Here is a 19,533-nt window from a genome sequence, read left to right as displayed (position 1 = left end):
TGAGCACCCATTAACTACCTTTGCATCCTCTTAGAGCACTTCATTTCATTTGCCTTCTATTAAAGTTGGTTCCCTGACCACATTCGTTTTTTGTCATTGCCTCTGACTGCACACAGTAGGAGCATAACAAATGTTGAATAAATGAATTAGTTCTAATAGCACTATTGAGCTTGTAATTAAGAGACACATGTATTTTTAGATTGCAAAATTCTCTGCAGATTTATTTCCTTGACATTACAATGACATATGACAGTGACAAAGAACTTCACATTTTGTGCATTCCTTTGGTCACCTTTCAGCATTTGAATGAATTACTCTTCACTTATGACTTTTATGTCAACCTCCCGGCTCTTCACCCGCCGCTTGTTGACCTGCAACTCGGCAGTGTCAGCCCTTTCCTCGGCCTCTTCCAGCTTGTGCTGGATCTTGTGGAATTTGGCGAGGTTGACATTGGCTTGTTCCTCCTGAGAAAAGAAATGCATTTGAGAGAACAAGAAAATTTGACATTTTCTGATTCTTACTGCCTTTGTTACTAAGAGCAGCTACAGGATTTGCTTCATGAGTGAGAAAGCAAAAGGTTCTGTTCTTTGGTGATGTACCTATTTGGGGTAGGGCATCCCACATATTCACCTCTGTGTTGGTGGGCTTACAACCCCCTGTTCATTCTCTCTCACTTGACTCTCTTCCTGACAAACTTAAGATGCTACAGTGACAACAGGGATATCAAAGTAGCAGGAATTTGAATCAGCCTTGTTTCTGTGGAACAGACTTTAAAAAGTAGGCACTGTGGTAGTATTGGGTGTGGAGAACCTTAAGGAAGGTTTTAGAATTAACTGGATGAGAAAGATAACTGCAGCCAAATGGAAAAGAAATGTTCTGAGGTCGATTCATCATGAACTTAAATAAGGCTTAGATTCAGAATGCTCATTTGCACAGCCCCTATGGGTGCTGGGAATTGCTGGGAGCAGAGTGTTCTAGTTAGGGAGGGAGGTGGGTTGTAATCAAGAAGCATCTCTACACTGCTTTGTCTGGAAAACTGCTAGAGGTCTCAGAAGAAATGAACCTGAATCTCTAAGGATCCAATAATTAGTGGTAAGATTTTTTTCATTCTAAATAAATACTCATTTTCAAACCTAATCTTGTGTTCCCAATTTTGTGTTCTTTGCCTTAATGAAAGCCTCTTAAATTCTATGAGCTTTAGTCTCCACAAATCCTGGCCCTGCTCCTGAACCTTTCTCTTTCACTGGGGAGGTACTTACAGCCTCTTCAGCTTGTCTCTTATAAGCTTTAACTTTGGTTTGTAATTTGTTCACCAAGTCCTGTAGCCTGAGGACATTCTTGCGGTCCTCCTCAGTCTGGAATGAAAGAGGTAGAAAATAGTGTCATTGTTTGAAAACAACTCATTTTTATTTTCTTGAAAGCAGTAGGCTTGAATTATATGGTAAGGCTGGTCACCTAGTAAGTAAGTTCCTTCACTCTTCTCTCATGTTTCCGAAGACCCTTGACAGCCTCAACATTGCGCTTCTGTTCATTTTCAACCTCATTTTCAAGCTCCCTCACCTGGAAGAGGACAAAGGTGTTTAGCCACTTGGCTATAACTAGCAGCATGAACAGGCTGGGAATTGAACAGGCTGGGAGACCCACCCTGGCCTCCAGCTTCTGGATCTACTTCTTCCCACCCTTCAGGGCCAGCTGCTCAGCCTCGTCCAGGCGGTGCTGCAGGTCCTTCACCGTCTGCTCCAGGTTCTTCTTCATCCGCTCCAGGTGGGCGCTAGTGTCCTGCTCCTTCTTCAGCTCCTCGGCCATCATGGCCACCTAATTAGCAGTAAAACAAAACCAGTAGAGAGAGCTGAGACAGCCCATCAAGATTCTAACTTGACCACCCCCGTGTGGCCCTCTGCTCACGTCAGTGATGGCCTTCTTGGCCTTCTCTTCTGCATTGCGAGCTTCTTGGATAATGTCCTCCATCTCTCCCTGGATTTGGGAGATGTCTGTCTCCAGCTTCTTTTTCGTGTTGATCAGGCTGGTGTTCTGGTTAAAATATCAAATTTAGAAATACTGAGTACATGAGAGCAAAATTACAATGTCCAATGTTCTAATGAACCCACAAACTAATTAATTAAGGTAACTAATTAGTATCCCTTCTTGTTCCATAAATTATCTGAGTTGACCATATACTTTTATAAGACAGTCAACTCTGAATGTCACAGTTCATATGAACAAAAATATTGTTAATCCAAAGATATTTTAAACTTTAACCTCCATAAAACATTATGAATACATTTTTAGATAGTACTAAGATTTGAGCAAGAATTTCATTTTCAGTCCACTGTATTTTTTACTTTTATGTTATACTCACCTGGGTGTGCAGGAGCTGGACGCGCTCGCTGGCGTCCAGGAGCTCCTGCTCCGCCATCTTCCTGCTCCTCTCCGTCTGCTCCAGGGTGGCCCGCAGCTCCTCGATCTCGGCCTGCAGCAGGTTGGCTCTGCGCTCCACGATCGCCAGCTGCTCCTTCAGGTCCTCTTGGCCCCGGAGAGCATCATCCAGGTGGAGCTGGGTATCCTGTGGAATGAACGATCATTGAGACACCTTGTTCTCAGGGCTGCAGTCACCCCAACTGCCCTGGGACCATCTCCTGAGCCCATTTACCTTGAGGATGGCTTGGGTGTTCCTGTAGTTCTTCAGGGCCTCAGCAGCCGTGCGGTTGGCGTGGTTCAGCTGGATTTCCATTTCGTTGAGGTCTCCCTCCATCTTCTTCTTGAGCCTGATGGCATCATTCCTGCTCCGGATCTCAGCATCCAGCGTGCTCTGCATGGACTCCACGACTCTAATGTGGTTCCTCTTCAGCTGGTCAATTTCCTCATCCTTTTCAGCAATTTTCCTGTCAACTTCTGACTTGACTTGGTTCAACTCCAGCTGGATGCACAGGATCTTTCCCTCCTCATGTTCAAGAGATGCCTTAATGACAGCAAGGGGTGACATTAGCAGGGAACGGAAGTGCATAGTATTCTAGAGATAGGAATTAGTTCCTACCTTTGTGCTACTATAACGCATCTTTATTCCATTGTTACAGAAATTTCTGCATTGTGGTGTTGTTGGTTTTGTATAATTCTGGGCAGGGACCTTAACTTATTCATCTTTGCTTTCTCGGTGTCTAGCATTTCTGATGTCCAGTTATGTTAGTTGTATGCATGGTCAGTTTTCCATCCTCATGTTTATTACCCAGAGTAAAAATTATTTTTCTTTTCTCTTGATTCACCTATTCTTGCATGTATTAGATCTTAATTCCTCTCAAAATGGTTTTAGAGTCTACCTCTGCCTCTTCTAAAGCAGCCTGAATTTCAGACTTTTCTTGTTCCACTTTTTTCTTTTTTTTCTCCAGTTCATTTATATGTTTCCCTCCTTCTGCAGTCTGCTCAGTGAGGTCAGAAATCTCCTCTGTTCATGAAAAAAATTTTTTTTAATTCATTCAGTGAGGGAAAACATTCTTTCAAATCTTTTGTTGAAGAAAAGGTAAAATGTACTCACGTTGCAAATTCTTGTTTTCCCACTTCAGGGTTTCACGTTGGTCTAATTCCTCATAAGCATTCTTAACCTTGAACAGCTCTGTGCTGAGGGCGCGGGACGCCTTCTGGGAAGCTTCAAGTTCAGCATTAGTTTCTTCATACTTCTGTTTCCATTCTGATAGGACCTGAGGGGCAAGGAATGGTCAAGAAATTGAGTGGAGAAAGTTTGATGGGATGAAAACCATTTATTCTGGCAACTTTCAAACAGAGTTGAGATGATCGGGGACTGAAAAATAATTATGAATGAGAAGAGTAGAAAGCACAGGTGTCCCCCCTCCTCCCCACCTCCTCATGGAGCTGGAGCTGCTGAGAACAGCCCTCGGATGGTTTGAATAGGCACATGGAAGGTGGGAGGCTCTCCTTAATCACATGCTGAATGCTGAGACAGAAACTGGTGCAGAACTTACCTTATCGAAGTTCCTTTGCTTTTTGTCCAGGGCTGCACAGGCGGCATTTGTCCTCTCCACATCAATCATGAGGTCCTCGACCTCATTCTGGAGCCGCTGCTTGGTCTTCTCAAGGGAAGCGCATTTGGCATTCACAGCTTCTACGTGTTCCTTGGCATCTTTCAGACGCTGGGCCAGCTTCTTCCTAAAAAGTGAAATAAGGACAATAGAAGTGAATGGTCACTCAGAAACTCTTCTAAGGCATCCACCAAAACATTATAATTCCTATCTGGCTCTACATTATTCACAGAATAAATGACTAGATCTCTCCTGAAACTTTCTCTTGAATGAGAAGGTCCCTTCCTTAAACTTTCTGTTGAATAAGATTCTCCCTCTTACGTTCAGTCTTGAACTTTTGATTGCATTGAATATTTAGACCTTTAACAACAATATGTGTTATTTATTACAGAGCTTAGTGTCTACTTTTTAGTCTTTAACACTGTATTCTTTTTTCCTCTACAAATAACCATGTTTTTACATCTCAGAAGGAGGAGCTGTGCTTTAAAGTCTGATTATTTTTCTCTTACATATCTGTCACCCTGGACCGATTTTTCCATTAATGGCTAAGAGGGAGGAGCAGCACGGGAGAGTACAATTGACTCTTATTTTATCTACATCTGTATGGATAGGATGATGTCAGAAGTTCCCCTTTTAAAAAATAATCATTCAGCTTCCTCTTGCCCTATGTCCTTTTTCCTTCTACCCTCTAAATTAATTTCTTTCCCTAGACAACCTAGAGTATTTGTTTTTCTTGCTTAGGTTTATGTCATGCATGATTTTTCGTAGGTTTTTATTTGGGGAGCAATGGACATTTGCCCATGTGGTATTTAATACCAAGTGCACTTTGATTGTTAACAGAGCTATTTTCATTTTAGGTAATTCTAGAACATACTTGGCCTCCTCCAGCTCCTCTGTGTGTTGGATGGCGTCCGTCTTGTATTTGGTCCTCCACTGGACAACCTCACTGTTGGCCTTGGACATTGACCTCTGCAGCTCAGCCTTGGCTTCCTGCTCTTCCTCATACTGTTCCCGCAGCAGGTCACAGTCGTGGCGGGCTGACTGCAGGGCGTGGGCCAGGGCACTCTTGGCCTGAGAACATAGAGATTGGTGACTTAATTTTATATCTTTAAAGTGATGTTTAGTCCCTAAGCTCCTGTAGGCGACCAGAAGAAAATCTGTAGAAGTAAGCAGAAAACAATCTCAAAAGCAAGGATAATGACAGAAACAACAACAGCTGTAAGTAGGGCTAACCTTTATCTCCTCTTCAAGCTGCCTTTTCAGTTCTGTCTGTTGTGTGAAAGCTTGTTTGCCCCTCAAGAGCTGAGAAACTAATGAGTCTTTTTCATCTAGCTGGCGTGAGTATTCACCTATAAAGATCAAGAGCCAGAAAACTCAACCTTACTTTGGAAATTAAAGCTCTAAATTACAAACTGGAGCGGGGAAAGGGAGCTGGGTCTGAAACATGATGGAGAGTGTGGATTTTAGCAAACCACCAATTTCCACTTCAACCCTGGTGAGGACATCTATGTGAAAATGAGAAGTAGGGAAGACTTTGAGGCAGATTATACACTTCTGAACAACACAAAAGATTTGGGGAGATATTTCAAATTATTTGATCACAGTAGAAATTGGTGAAGAAATACGTGAAAAAAAATGTAAAGCAAACCACCAAAAAACATTCCAGTGTTTTTTGTGTAAGGCAACAGTGTTGTACTAGTTTACCTTTCAATGAAACTTGATTGAAACAGAATTTATTCTTTGGAAAATGGGAGACTTTGAGCAGTTTCCTCTGAAATGATGTTTGAAGGAAAATCCTGGAAGAATTTTTATATTAAGAAACAATCAAGTGTCTTTCCACCCCAAGAACGAGTTGGTTTGTGGATAACTAATCAGTTCTTAAACTAAGTGGCATTTAAATTTGTCTCCCATTCTTTAAGCACCATAATTCAGAAAATACACTATATAGTTGACCCTCAAACAGTTGGGGTTAGGGGTTTCGATCCTCTGCGTGGTTGCAAATCCACTTATAACTTTACAGTCAGTCCTCTTTTTTCACATCCATGGATTCAACCAACTGTGGATCATCTAGTACTGTGGTATGTTTTTATAGAAAAAAATCACGTGTAAGTGGACCCACACTGTTCAAACCTATGTTGTTCAAGGGTCAACTGTATTATGTTAAAAAGAGAGAAAACACTTTCAGCACCATTTTTGAACTGGTTACCTGTAAGCCTTATCTCTTTAACATTTAATAAGAATCACAGCTTCCATTTTTTTTTTCGTACCACTAAATTACTAGGAGTAAACATGTAATGAGGAAAAGAAACTACAGGGAGCATTCTGATTATTTGCGAATACAGTTTTTCTTTTTCATAAAGTGTACTTATCAACTGTATAACAATAATAAAAGCTTTACTTGAGCCTTGTTCTAGAAAGAACAATATTTGAATATGAAAGAGTAAAGTGGTTCTCCAACAATTTGATCTACCTGTTACGTTAATGGTCCAAATGACCCACAAAACAATTTCCATCTTGTTACCTCTCACTTGGGGAGGAGAACTTTGGTAGCAAGTTGGATAAGTTGATAGGGGGAGGAGTAAATGCAGAGACCCTCCTATTTGGATAATTAAAACTCTGTGTACCTCACTTGAATGCTCCTGGCTGGGTTGTGGTCCTGAATATTTCCCTACTTAACTGTGGTGCTACTGGCAATTGGCAAGACTTCAGGGAAAAGACTGGAGTAAGCATTCTTGGACAGATCATTTCATCACTACCATAATCTGACATCTTTAAAATGGGGATAACATTACACAGACTAATGAGGGTAAAAAAGTAATTAACTTGTGGAAGCATTTTGAAAAGCAAAAGTAAATACTGTCAGGATACATTTTTTTATTAGATAACTTTTAGATTAGAGTGAAATCTGCTTTAAAGTGTTAAAAAATAAGAGAGCCTGGGTCTCCATTTAAAAGAAAACAAACCCAAAACCAAAAAGACAGAAAGGAAGAAAGTAGTCCACGCTGGTGGTCAATAAGGTGTTCATATGAGCAGCACCTCCCAGGGAGGTCATATGTGAGCTCAAATAACTCAGTGTAGAGTTTTTCAGCAACTGGATAGCCAAGATAAATTTATCATTCAAGGTCAACACTGGTAGATGGCCCACCTGCTTCTGTCTGCAGGCGTGCTCTCTGAGCCGTCAGGTCACTGAGCAGCCGCTCCTGCTCTTCCTCCTTCGTCTTGAGTTCACTCACTTGGTCTTCTAGAGCGCGGCACATCTTTTCAAGGTTTCCCTGCGGCACAGGTACCCATGAAAGATGAGACATTGAATACAGTAAAAAAAAAAAAAAAAAAAAAGTTACCACTGGATTCTTAAAATATTTTTAGAGTGAATAAATTTACATCAAGTGTGAGTAGAAACTGATGGCACCAACTCTATGGAACATGCTAGGATTCAGGTATGATGGGTGCATAATCTCCCCAAAGTGCTCATTGTTGGAACTCATTCATTTATCCCAATGATACTTGACACTGACAAAGTAGATTTTGAAATAATCTTAACAAATTATATCCAGCATTTAAAAAAAATGAAATAAAATGGAATATATTAGAATACAAAATTTTAGATCAGTGCTATAAACTGCCTACAAACAATGTTTAACGCCAGAGAACAATGAGGGTCCTTACAGGTTATTAACTCTGCTCATTTGAAGACAGTATTGGGTACCTTGGCTTTGGAAATGGTCTCTGCATTACTGCTAAGGTCGTCGATCTCCATCTTCATCTCACTCTTCTCCTTCTCCAGCTTCTGCTTGACCCTCTGCAGGTTGTCAATCTGCTCCCCCAGCTCGGCCACACTGTCCGCGTGCTTCTTCCTCAGCGTGGCCGCCGTGGCCTCATGCTGCAGGGTGGCCTCCTCCAGGTCCCGGCGCAGCTTCAGGAACTCGGCCTTCTGCTTCTTGTTGAGCTCTATCTGGGTGGATGTGACGCCGCCCGCCTCCTCCAGCCGCTCGCTGATCTCCTCCAGCTCCCGAGAGAGGTCCGAGCGCTGCTTCTCTGCTTTGGCGCGGGAGGCCCGCTCTGCCTTGATCTCCTCCTCCAGCTCCTCGATGCAGGCCTGGGAAAAGCTCAACGTTAGCTCCTTTGTGTTAGTATTTTGTCATGTTGAATGAAACTGATGGAAATCATGGACTTACCTGTAACTCCTTGATCTTCTTCTGCAGTTGAATGCCAAGTGTTTGTTCATCTTCAGTTTTGCTCTGCAGGCTGCTTATTTCAAACTCTTTCCTGTTAGGAGAGCAACACATTAGCTCATACTCTGTCCTCTTGCCAGTCGTCTTCTCTATGTGTAACTGAACGTTTTTGTACTGCTGGTGTTGAGGAAGTGCTAAGTGCATGTTTTACAAGTCAGTACTATACCATTTTCATTAAATACAAAAGTTAAAGATGTCATTATTTGTTTTTTTCTGTGTGCTGCGAAGTAATATTTTTGAGATCCAGACAACGAGCAGGTTACAATTGAATTCTCTCATACTCACTTTTGGAGTTTTTCAAGTTGGTGCTTATCATTTTCTATATCCATTGTGGATTCTTGGGCCAATTTTAGGTCACCCTCCAGCTTCCTCTTGGCTCAAAGTCCATGCGCAGTTTCTTTTCTTGTTCCAGAGATCCTTCAAGCTAAATGTAAGTAATGTTGAGTCATAAGGATTGCTTAGCTTCCCTTTGAAGAAAATAATTTCCTTGATAATCCTAGACTTACGTCATCCACTTGCTGTTCTAGCTTGGCTTTAGCTTTGTTCAGGGTGTTCACTTTGTCCTCTTCTGCCTGCCTCCAGGGTCTGCTGGTGGGCCTCCTGGAGGGCCTTCTTTTCCCTGGTCAGCTTAGCTATGACTTCGTCCAGGCCTGCCATCTCTTCTGTGAGGTTTTTCACCTAGAAAGGTTAAGGAAGAGATTATCTCTAAAGCAGCTTAGTTAGATGGCAGAGTCTCTATATGCTGTATACAAATATATTTCATACCTTGTTCTCTGTGGCATGTTTCTCCTTCTCAACCTTGGCCAGTGTCAGCTCAAGGTCATCTGTGTCTTTCTTCAGTTGCGAACATTCGTCCTCCAGTTTCCTCTTCTTGGCCGTCAGCTCAGAATTGATCTCTTCCTCATCGTCAGCTCTCTTAGTCACCTCCTTGATCTTTGCCTGGAGCTGGATTTTGGTTTTGATCAGCTGGTCACATCTATCTTCTGCATCAGCCAAGCTAGCTGTTTCCTGAGAAGGGACAGTAGACACTTTAGATCTTGTTCTGTGGACATTTTCAGATTTTATTAAGATTTTGAAACCAAACAAATAAATGGTGCTTTAAAGCTTTTGGTTAATTTTTATTAGCTTTCCATCATTTAGGAAATATTTATTGGGCACTCCACTTATGGCACTGGAGATTTTTAAAAAAGGAATTTGTCATAATTCCTGATGAATTTATAATAAAATTATACTTATTAATGATGGGGTTCAGGATACACTATCCCATAGTATGGTACCTTGGCATAACGAATATCTTAAGCTAAAGGAGTTTGAGGAAAGAGCAGAAATAGGAAGCCCACCCTGACCCATTCCCCTCACCCTTCTTCCCTGAAACAGGTCATAAAACTTCCATGTGGAAGGTCCCCTCCCTGTACTGGGAGGAAAGAAGACATTCTTATCACAAGAGGTGGGGAATTTAGGACTGAGAAGGCTGTATAAACAAACCTTGTTAAACTAACCCTTATCTTCCTAGTTATTTCTTCAGCACTTACTACCCCAGTCCAGACCCCTTTGTCTTGTCAATTCTTCACATATTTATCATTTCTTTGTCTAAAGGGTATAAAAGCTCCATGCTCTGGCCACTTCTTTAGGTCTTTATTCTCTTGTGAAGGCTCCCATGTACACATAAAAATTAAATAAAATTTGTTTGTTTTTCTCCTGTCAATCTGTCCTTGTCAGTTTAATTTTCAGACCCAGCCAAGGAACCCTAAGAGGGCCAAGGACATTTTTTTACTCCCCTGCATGATAACCTGTGTTTAATGTGTTGGTATATAATTTCAGTTAGTTTTCTTTATTTAATATTATTTTCCAGAAAAGTTTAGTATATGGAAAGCAAAGAAAATGGTTGGGTATTTAGCAGAAAAGTGAATTAAAGGGAAGACACATGCTACAGTGACAGAGTGGGTGGAATTAATGGGAGCATGCGGAAGAACTAAGGGGAACGGAACATTTTAGAAGGTGGTGCTAGAGAAGTAGCAAGCGTGTTTCTCAGGAGAAGAAATAGGAGTTGGAATATAAACCCTCTGAGGGCAGGGACTATGTCTCTCGCTCAAGATTGTATCCCTAATGCTTGGAACTTCATGAAATATTTATTAAATGGGTAGTTGATAGAATAATGTTGAAAAGAAGTCATATTATTCTGAGAAGAGTATACTTAGATCAGTTATACTGATTATACTTGGATCATATTATACTGAGAGAAATTAACTTCCATACAGTTGTCTCTTGATTCTTGATGGTGTGATGAACCCCTCCTCAATTTGGAAAACCATTGTCTCCATAAACCACAAGGAAAGTCACAGTGCCAGCCTAGGTATTTATAATTCATTTTTCTTTAATTTTTCTAGTTATGTGTCTAAAACCTGTGCGCCCACTGGAACCAGTGCAGATTCCCTTCTAAATTCAGAGAACTAGAGAGTAGCTTTTAATGTTTCTGTTGTTGATTTCAGTGGTGGCAGCTGAAATTTTCTTGTCATTTGGGTCACAGAAATGGGTTAGATAGTGGTGTTGATCGAATATTTCTTCTCAAGCCTTTGGATATTTCTTGGGACATCAAAACAAGAACATCAGTACTATTTCTCATGCTTTGCCTAATTGACACTATTTATAGAAAGTATTGCCATTATCTTTGCGATGATCTTATTCTTTCAGGTCCTAGAGACTTCCTAAAGATATAGTTGAGAGGGAAATTGCCAGGGGACCATAGATTTTAAAATTCAGAATATGGGTTTCGAGTTGATACATTCTCATCATAAAGTCTCCTCACTCTTCACTGTCAACATCGTTCTTTCTTCACTGCTCTTATTTGCATTTTTCAGCAGGGAGAATTTTAGGGAACAAAGATCACTTTCTTTACTGCCCATATTTTGCTAGGAGAAACAACAGGGGGAAAGGAAAAACGCTTTTATTTTTCCCTTCTCAACAGACAGGAATCCTACCACAGAGCTTTTCCGTAATATTGTATATGAAATTTTATGGAACATTCTGAGGAGTTGTGAATTAAGAAAGATTGATAATCAGTCCCTTAATAAGGTGGAATTTAGACTCTCCCCTAGCAACTGCTGAATTGAAATTTTAGCGTCAGATTGCAAGCAATGGCTTCTGATACTCACAGATTGAACCTGGAGCTGCAGGTCATTTTTCTCTTGCATCAGAGTTACTATTTTCTCTTCAAGTTCTTTCCATTTTGCCTCTGACTTAGCTACCTCTTCTTTGGTCTTCTCAAATCCTTCATTCATGGTGGCCGTCTCCTTCCCTGTCTCTCCACTCTTGAGGAGGGGCTTGATTTTGAAATATAGCTTCATCCAGGGCCAGTCTTTCACATTCATGAAAACACGAATATTGTACGGGATATAGAAGATGGACTCTCTGTGATAGGAACAGAAATGTTCAAAGTCAGGTATAACAGGAAACAGAATTAAAAGGCCTAGGCTGATGGGGTTTAGTAACATTTCCTGTTTTACCTCCCCTCCACCATCTTCTGGTACTCCACTCTTGCCAAGAACCCTCTGCACCTGGCCTGGGTTCGAGTAATCAGATGGGCCGGCTTGTCATCTCGCATCTCCTCTAGCAGCCCCAGAAGGCCAGCTTTGAAAAAGACCTGTGCATGGGCAGAGTTGCAGATCAGAAACTTTACATAGACTCCAAAGGGACAGGCATAGTGTCTGGTGGGCCTTAGAGACTATTACCTTGGTGTGACCAAATTTATACTGGGTGTGGTCAATGTCGATGGACCCAAGGAGCTTCTCAGAAGCCTTCTTGCTGTCAATGAATTGTCCTTCAGGGATTGCACTTGCATTTAATATCTTGTGTCTGTTTGAGCCAAACAAATAAATCATAGAGCTGTTGTCACCAACAAGAAATCTTCCTGCCTTATTATAGAAACAACTGTTGGGTAGTCTAACACAGATAAACAAGCGATCATATCTATCTCTTTATCTAGTCTTTGTATATTCAAAGGGTGTCAAACTTTTGGTATATCAATACGGAGTCTGTTAAATTCGTTGCTCTTCAATTTTAATAGAAGTTATAAAGGGTAGGATTATTTCATTGAAAAATGAAATAACAGGAACCTTGTAAAATAATTCACAGTGAGAAAGTCTGACCTGTGTTTGAAGTCTGCATACAGGATTCTGCTTGGGAACCCCTTCCCGCAGACGAGGATGCCCTCCAGCACACCGTTACACCTCAGCTGGTGCAGGACAAGCTCATGCTCCATGGCCCCTAAAAAGAGATACATTTTCCATATAACAGTCTGATGAGAAGTTACACTGGAGATTGTCTGGATATCAGAAGTGTCTTACCAGGGGCTTTGGTTTCACTGGGGACGATGCACTGTACAAAGTGGGGGTGAGTGCTCCTCAGGCTGGTCATCAGCTTACATTCTCCTGTGGAACTATGTGAATATTTGGTTAAAAATACACTATTTTTGTACATTCATATTTATAGACATAATTATCATGGTCCACGATACTGTTTTAATTTCAGTGATTAGTATCCAGATTGAATTTGCAGATATCTCTGGAAATATCTCTATTTTCCCTATCTTTGTGCATTATAAACTCGCTGTTGAAGTGGTTATTCATTCCTGTTGAATTTCCTAGCATATGTTAAAGTTACGGCATTTTAACATATGGAAATACTCTACCCATAATCTTTTGCCTAGATAATATGGTCCAGTTTACAAAAAACTCAAAATCTTCTTCCAGCTCTCCCGTTTCTTTCTTTACCCAACTTTCAATTGTATCTGCTTCTCTAGCACATGCTTATTCCTTATAATTACGTAGCTGTGTCTTCCTGCTGGTTTCATAGAAAGGGGCCTTTTAATGCCTTGTTCTGCGAATTGGCAGAAAACGGACAGCCATCTTGCCAATGTGAGAGGTTTTCCACCCTATGGAAATCCTGATCTTTCAGAATAACTAGAACTTCAGTTATTACAGATAGGATTGTCAAAAGATAAGTAAGTTTTCCTTAAAAAGCTATTTCTTATCACACCTGATTTCTTATTTTCTTCTTTAGATCAGCCTCCAAATTCTACCACTATTTTTCTATCCTCACCTTTCACAGTCCACTCATTTCAGTTTTACGCCAATATACACCTAAGCACCTGCCCCATTTGGACGCTCCCAAAGAAAATCTCATGTTTTGCTTAATCTTCTCCCAGAAGAAGCTTTTAAGTGTCAAATGACCTTATTTCCCAGCCCCAATATTGAATTTTACCGTCTCATACTGACTCTGACCTGGCACCTGTGTCTCCTATATACTGAGCTATCTCTTCCAAGCTACCCCACACCTTCCTGTGAGAGTCAATGCTACCACTACCTGCTGACCTGTCTCCTGGAGCCACATTTAGTTCTAGAATCCTTGCAAGATTGTTTACCCTTCCCCACATAGTAAAGTAAAATTTAACTTCCTGAACCTAATTAGAGAGAGAAAGTGAAGTTTGTACCCTGAAGACAACTGACACGGCCTGGCAAGAAGAACCCTTCTTCTTGCCGCCTGTCTTTGTACCGCCACCCTCTAAGGGGAAGAGAAATCACAAGCACTCATAGTACAGGCTTTCTCTGCCTCAGTTTTATACATGAAGTAAAAGATTAATTCTGTTGATAATTACCTGCTTCAGATGTTTCCTCAGAGAAAAGGAAAGCCAGAATCTTCACTGTGGAATTCTGGTACAGCCCAACCACCATCTCGTTCAGGGGGTCCTTGTTCTTCTCCAGCCAGCCGGCAATGTTGTAGTCCACAGTGCTGACGTAGCACACCAGGGAGAAGTGGGCCTCAGCCCTGCCTTTAACCACCTTGGGCTTCTGGAACTAGACAGACTTTCCAAGATGCTGGTCATACAGCTTGTTCTTGAAGGAGGTGTCTGTGGCCTTGGGGAACATGCACTCCTCTTCCAGGATGGAGAAGATGCCCATCGGCTGGAAGCAGACCACAACACAAAGTTACAATTTTATATAAGCATTTTTCTTTGTCTATAGAATTAAACAAGGTGCAGTGAATAATTTAGTACTCACAAAACATAGTTTCCAGAACTTGAAACGGACCTTCTCGATGAGCTCCATGCAGGCGGCCAGGTCCATCCCGAAGTCGATGAACTCCCACTCGATGCCCTCCTTCTTGTACTCCTCCTGCTCCAGCACGAACATGTGGTGGTTGAAGAACTGCTGCAGCTTCTCGTTGGTGACGTTGATGCACAGCTGCTCCAGGCTGTTGAACTGGGTACTTCGAATACCAAAGAGTTTGAGTGAGTTTGGAAAATCCAGTGGAGACTCAGCAAAGCAGACACAAAGTGGAAGGGTGCTTTCACTCACGTCAAAGATGTCAAAGCCAGCAATGTCCAAGACCCCGATGAAGTACTGCCTGGGCTGCTTGGTGTCCAGCTGCTGGTTGATGCAGGTGACCATCCACAGGAACATCTTCTCGTAGACGGCTTTGGCCAGAGCGCCCACTGCATTGTACACCTTCATAGACAGAGTAATGATCGTTGCTGTTATTAAAGACGTGCCCTGAAGGCCTGGGAAGTGTGAGATTCACAGAGGTTGTGCCATTACCTGCTGCACAGTCTGGCCTTTGGTGACATACTCATTGCCGACCTTGACCCTGGGGTAGCAGAGGGCTTGGAGCAGGTCAACAGAGTTCAGACCCTAGAGAGAGGCAGCCTTGTCAGCAACTGCAGAGACACAATTCAGACATCCAACATGACCCACTATGACCCCACCGTTCCTAGAGGCAGAGTAAGGAATGAATCATTCCTATGTGGGGTTATATTTGTGTGTGGCCATCATATGCTCAGGTGCAAAGGAGCCATGAGTTTGGAGTGGGCTTATTTGCCTCTATTCTCTCATTTAACCCAGGTGGAGGTTCATTTGGTACCTTCGGTGCCATCTGGCTCTGCTTGCTCCTCACGCTGCTTTTGCTTAAATTTCAAGTTCCCATAATTCATTACTGCCCCCGTGAGATTGTAGATGGACACTTTTTCATCAGAAGAGAAGCCCAGGATGTCAGTGGCACTCTACCAGGAGAGATGAGAGGGCAGAATTAGGGCACAAGACACTAACTTATTTAGAAGAACTTATACTGTGTCCTTATTCACACCTACAGCATGTTGTCGTTGTCATTTCCATACACAATGACTTATTTTTAAAAAACTGCATGTGTAACTGACGTCTGTGGCCATCAGCTCTTCTCGGTCATCAGTGCTAGGGACTGTGACCTCCCCTTGACTGACGAAGGCATAGTCATATGGGTGGTGGTGATCAGGAGCATTTCTGGGTGCCTAGAATTCAGGGTGTATGGTTTACGTTAGAAGGTGTGCTAATAAAAACATTGGCTTCTAACTTAATAAATTTAAGCTGTTTCGTACCAATTAGTTCTGGCTTCTTGTTAGACATGATCTGATAAAAAATATGGTAGCCTCTTTCTGCCTTTAGCTGGAAAGTGACTCTAGACTTCTCCAGAAGATCTGCAATGGAAAGTAGACATTGGATTAGCGGGAAAAATTATAAAGTTCCTGGAATGATTTTGGAACTTGGGGTCATAAATCTCACTGGCCCCATGAGATTTCAGCTGAATGGTCCCGTGGGATATCACATATTACGTCTCTACCACTGTGGTTGCTCTTGCCACCTCTAGAAGGAAACTGAAGTTGCCTGGCTCAAGACATATTCATTTCTCATACAGAAGATTCTTGACATTTCAAATATAATTGATTCTTGATAACCTGTTCCTCCTCAGGGTCTCTTCTCGCTTTATAACAGGGGTTACTAAGACCAACATTTATCAAGGCTCACACTAGGAAGAAATCACATACACTAAACCCAAGTTATATACCCCCAGTCTTAGTTTTTTCTTAGAAAAATTTGAAATTTCTTCTGAGGCTGGCATCCTTCAGATAAGCCCAGCAACTCCTGGCAGTTTCTAGAGCACCGTTGGCTCCTGACTGAAGTGGATGAAGCACACTGTGGGCTCTGGTTAAGACCGGCATTACCCACAGGCATGTTTGGCAGTGACTGGTGTTTCACAGGCTCCAGGCTCAGCAGGAGCTGTAAGATGTTCCTCCCAACCATCATTTGTCATTCTTGGATTCTATTTAGGAGGTCCTGTTACTCACATGTTTCGATATCAGCAGAAGCCAGTCTCCCCGTGGTACCGAAGTGGATCCTGATGAATTTACCCTTGCAAGTGAAAAAGATGATGTTATATATACAAGACTGTTAGCACACGAGTAAAAAGAGATTGAATTAATAACTCAGACAGCCTTCTCTGGCATTTGAGAGGACACCTGAGAAAACCCTTCGGTGACCCACAGACTCACAAAGTGAGAGGAGTTGTCATTCCTCACGGTCTTGGCGTTGCCAAAGGCCTCCAGCAGGGGGTTGGCACTGATGATTTGATCTTCCAGAGTCCCCTGCAAAGGCAAGAGCAGTCCTCACATGTGGGGCTCGGGAGTTTCTTACTTGACAGCTTGGATTCTGACGTGGCAATCAGACCCCCCTGCATTTTGCCAGTAGTCGCTTCCTCCTTCCTCTTCTCCCCAGTGACTGCAATTGTTGCAAAGTACTGGATGACACACTTCATGTTCACAGTCTTCCCAGCCCCGGATTCTCCACTGTCAAGCAGTGATCAAATATGTGTGAGAAATTAAGCTCTGTGACAAAGGAAACTACTTCCTCCATTAGCATTTACTCTTATGTGCCTGTCTTTATATGTCTTTGTCAGAGTCCCCTAGATCTTTCTCTTCAGGCCACATTTAGCCCATATTATTTCTGTTGCTTTGCACTGATAAGCATCTGAGACAGTCGATCATTAATCATGTAGCACTTACTTCTTGAGTGCTTAAAATGTGTTAGGCTCTCTTCTAGGTGCTGAGGCCGGGCTTCAGGGGTCCAAGAAGCAGCTCCTCAAGCACTATGTAGTAAATGAAACAATTAGTAAAAAACTCTCTGAAGCAATGCATGTGTTCTTCAGCTTCCTTAGACTAAAGATATTCCCAAGTTAGGTCTTTGAAGGAATAGACGTTCCTCAAGTAGGCCTTGAAAATGAACCACTGGTAACGTTCGCAAACTGCCCAAACTTCAGAAGGTGTGTGTGCTCACGGTCCGGTACTGGGTTCTGGCCATGTGTGGACATGGTGTTTTATATCTCCTAATCCCTGGCAAGCTCTGGAACTTTTAAGAATGGGCTAGCAAATGATGTAATTTGCGACATTGTTATTTTATGTTTGGATGCAATCCGAGCCCTGTAATAAGTGATATTAGCAATATTTAGTTCCAGGCTGATTATGCCGTTGCTTTACTATGGGGCATGAACTAATTTCTTCTTTTGGATTGTGATTTTCCCAGTGAAAATAAAATAGGAATAAGTCTCAGAATAATAATACATATGTGATTAAGATAGACTGATTCTCTCAATCTAGAAGAAAGACAGTGGACAGTCAGCATATCTACTAGTTACACAAACAAAACTTTCTATAGGGAAACACTGAGGGCCTTGAGTGTAAGTGTCACACTCAGTGGGGTTTTTCCGTATATTATTGTAAAGTTACATGTGGTGTTGTTATTATGTCTCTTAAGTTGGGGAAGAGAAACATTAAAATGTGTAGTGTTTTAAACTCCTTATGCCCCACAGGAAGTGTGTCCTTCTGGTTTAAAAGAAAGAGCAATCCTTTCCATAGACACATTCCCTAATTGTCATCTATAGGTTCCAGTGGCCTGCTCTTTGCTAATGAATGCATATAACTGAAAAATGCACAATATTCTAAGGATTTGGACTGTATTTCATAGTTCAAAATAGTGTTAATCAGGCCAAGATTGAGATTTAGTTTCTAAATGGATCAATTACACACACACAAACACACACACTCACACACACACACACACACACACACACACATCTCTGTCTCAAGGTCCCAGACTGCAGCCCTAATTCTGATCAGCTTCCCAAAAGCATGCTATTGGGTCAAAGAAAGATCAGGTAAGAGAGAGTGCCTCAATCAGAATAAAGTCCTTTTGAGGGGGACAGTGACAACTTCTTTTTGAATGAAGTAGTCCCCGAATACCATTTTCATTCAGAGAGAGGCTATTATCTCTGAAATGGGTTCTGATGACTTTAAAGACGTAACAATACTTCTTAAAGTACCTAATTCAAAATCAACAAGAAACTTAGGTACTAAAGTGATTGAGCATATATTTTTCATTTCTATTCAGACAATACTATTCAGCTGTTAATTTAACCTTTTTGTTACTTAAATATATAAAATCATATCTGTCTAAGCAAGGAGAATGTAAACAAACTTATTAGGGTTGGGGTAGTAGCATAGTCTGGTAAAATCGTGGAGGTAGAATCAGGAGAACTGAGTTTTAATCCCCACTTGACAATGTGTACCTCTCTGTGCTTTAGTCACCTTTTGTGTGCAACTAAGGGGCTGGATTTGAGTATTTCTAAAGGTCTTTTTAACTTTTCCATGTTGTGATTGTAGGTGGTGAAATAATTTGTATGAAAAGCAGGCCACTCACCAGTCAGCATGAACTGATAGGCGTTGTCAGAAATGGAGAAGAGGTGGGGCGGGGCCTCCTGTTTTTTGCCTCTGTAGGCAGCCACCACCTCTGGGTTGTACACCGGCAGCCACTTGTGGGGGTTGACGGTGATACAGAAGAGGCCTCAGTAGGTCTGCACCGTAAAGGAAAAAAAGGAATATAATTATTTCATGGGGACCTTCATAACATACTATTTTTCAAAATATTAACCACCTGCATGAGCAGAGGCCGTGAGAACAAACTCACGTAGATCATCTAGGCTGCGTAATGCTCTTTGAGGTTGTACAGCACTGCTGGCTTGTGCAGGTGGGTCATCATGACCATGTCCTCGATCTTGTCAAATTTGGGAGGGTTCATGGGGAAAACTTGGTCATCTTTCACAGTTACTGTCTGTCAAGTCAAGTAAGAGAGACCAGGTCGACAAAGGAGTGTCAGCTCCCCTAACTGGCAGTGGGGCCCAGTCTAATCCCCTCCAGTTGTTTTACTCACAGCTCCAGCTTCGGTCTTGGCTGTCACCTTCCCTCCTTCTCTACTCTGCACGGTTGCTTTCACAAAGGACTCCTTAGGGTCTACCACGAAGATTGAGGACTTGGCATCAGAAGGCCTATTCTGGGCCTCCATGCACTCCTTTTCAGGCATTCGGAGGTAAGGAACAGCCTCCCCAAAAATGGCCATCTCAGCGTCAGAACTCAT

General features: G+C 42.0%; 1 protein-coding gene across 1 annotated transcript; it reads right to left on the bottom strand.

The window, feature by feature from the left end:
- Positions 1 to 311: 311 nt before the first annotated feature.
- On the bottom strand, positions 312 to 19,533 carry LOC114889212 (myosin-1-like). The gene is given in 42 exon segments (XM_029212255.1): positions 312 to 464; positions 1,260 to 1,355; positions 1,456 to 1,560; positions 1,645 to 1,815; positions 1,906 to 2,031; positions 2,360 to 2,563; positions 2,651 to 2,959; positions 3,315 to 3,439; positions 3,530 to 3,692; positions 3,975 to 4,158; positions 4,906 to 5,102; positions 5,265 to 5,380; positions 7,177 to 7,303; positions 7,738 to 8,127; positions 8,207 to 8,297; positions 8,549 to 8,639; positions 8,642 to 8,687; positions 8,770 to 8,839; positions 8,841 to 8,941; positions 9,029 to 9,271; positions 11,416 to 11,671; positions 11,767 to 11,903; positions 11,992 to 12,115; positions 12,409 to 12,526; positions 12,607 to 12,687; positions 13,344 to 13,350; positions 13,752 to 13,822; positions 13,917 to 14,223; positions 14,350 to 14,520; positions 14,617 to 14,766; positions 14,857 to 14,975; positions 15,179 to 15,317; positions 15,471 to 15,556; positions 15,559 to 15,573; positions 15,669 to 15,767; positions 16,416 to 16,479; positions 16,620 to 16,714; positions 16,804 to 16,913; positions 17,689 to 17,716; positions 18,820 to 18,973; positions 19,087 to 19,230; positions 19,330 to 19,533. Coding segments are annotated over 42 exon segments (5,787 nt in total).

Source organism: Monodon monoceros, unplaced genomic scaffold, assembly GCF_005190385.1.
Source record: "Monodon monoceros isolate NGI ecotype Baffin Bay Population unplaced genomic scaffold, NGI_Narwhal_1 Super_Scaffold_9, whole genome shotgun sequence".
NCBI lineage: Eukaryota > Metazoa > Chordata > Mammalia > Artiodactyla > Monodontidae > Monodon > Monodon monoceros.
Note: the sequence above shows the minus strand (reverse complement) of the source record. Positions and strands in the feature narration are given on the sequence as shown.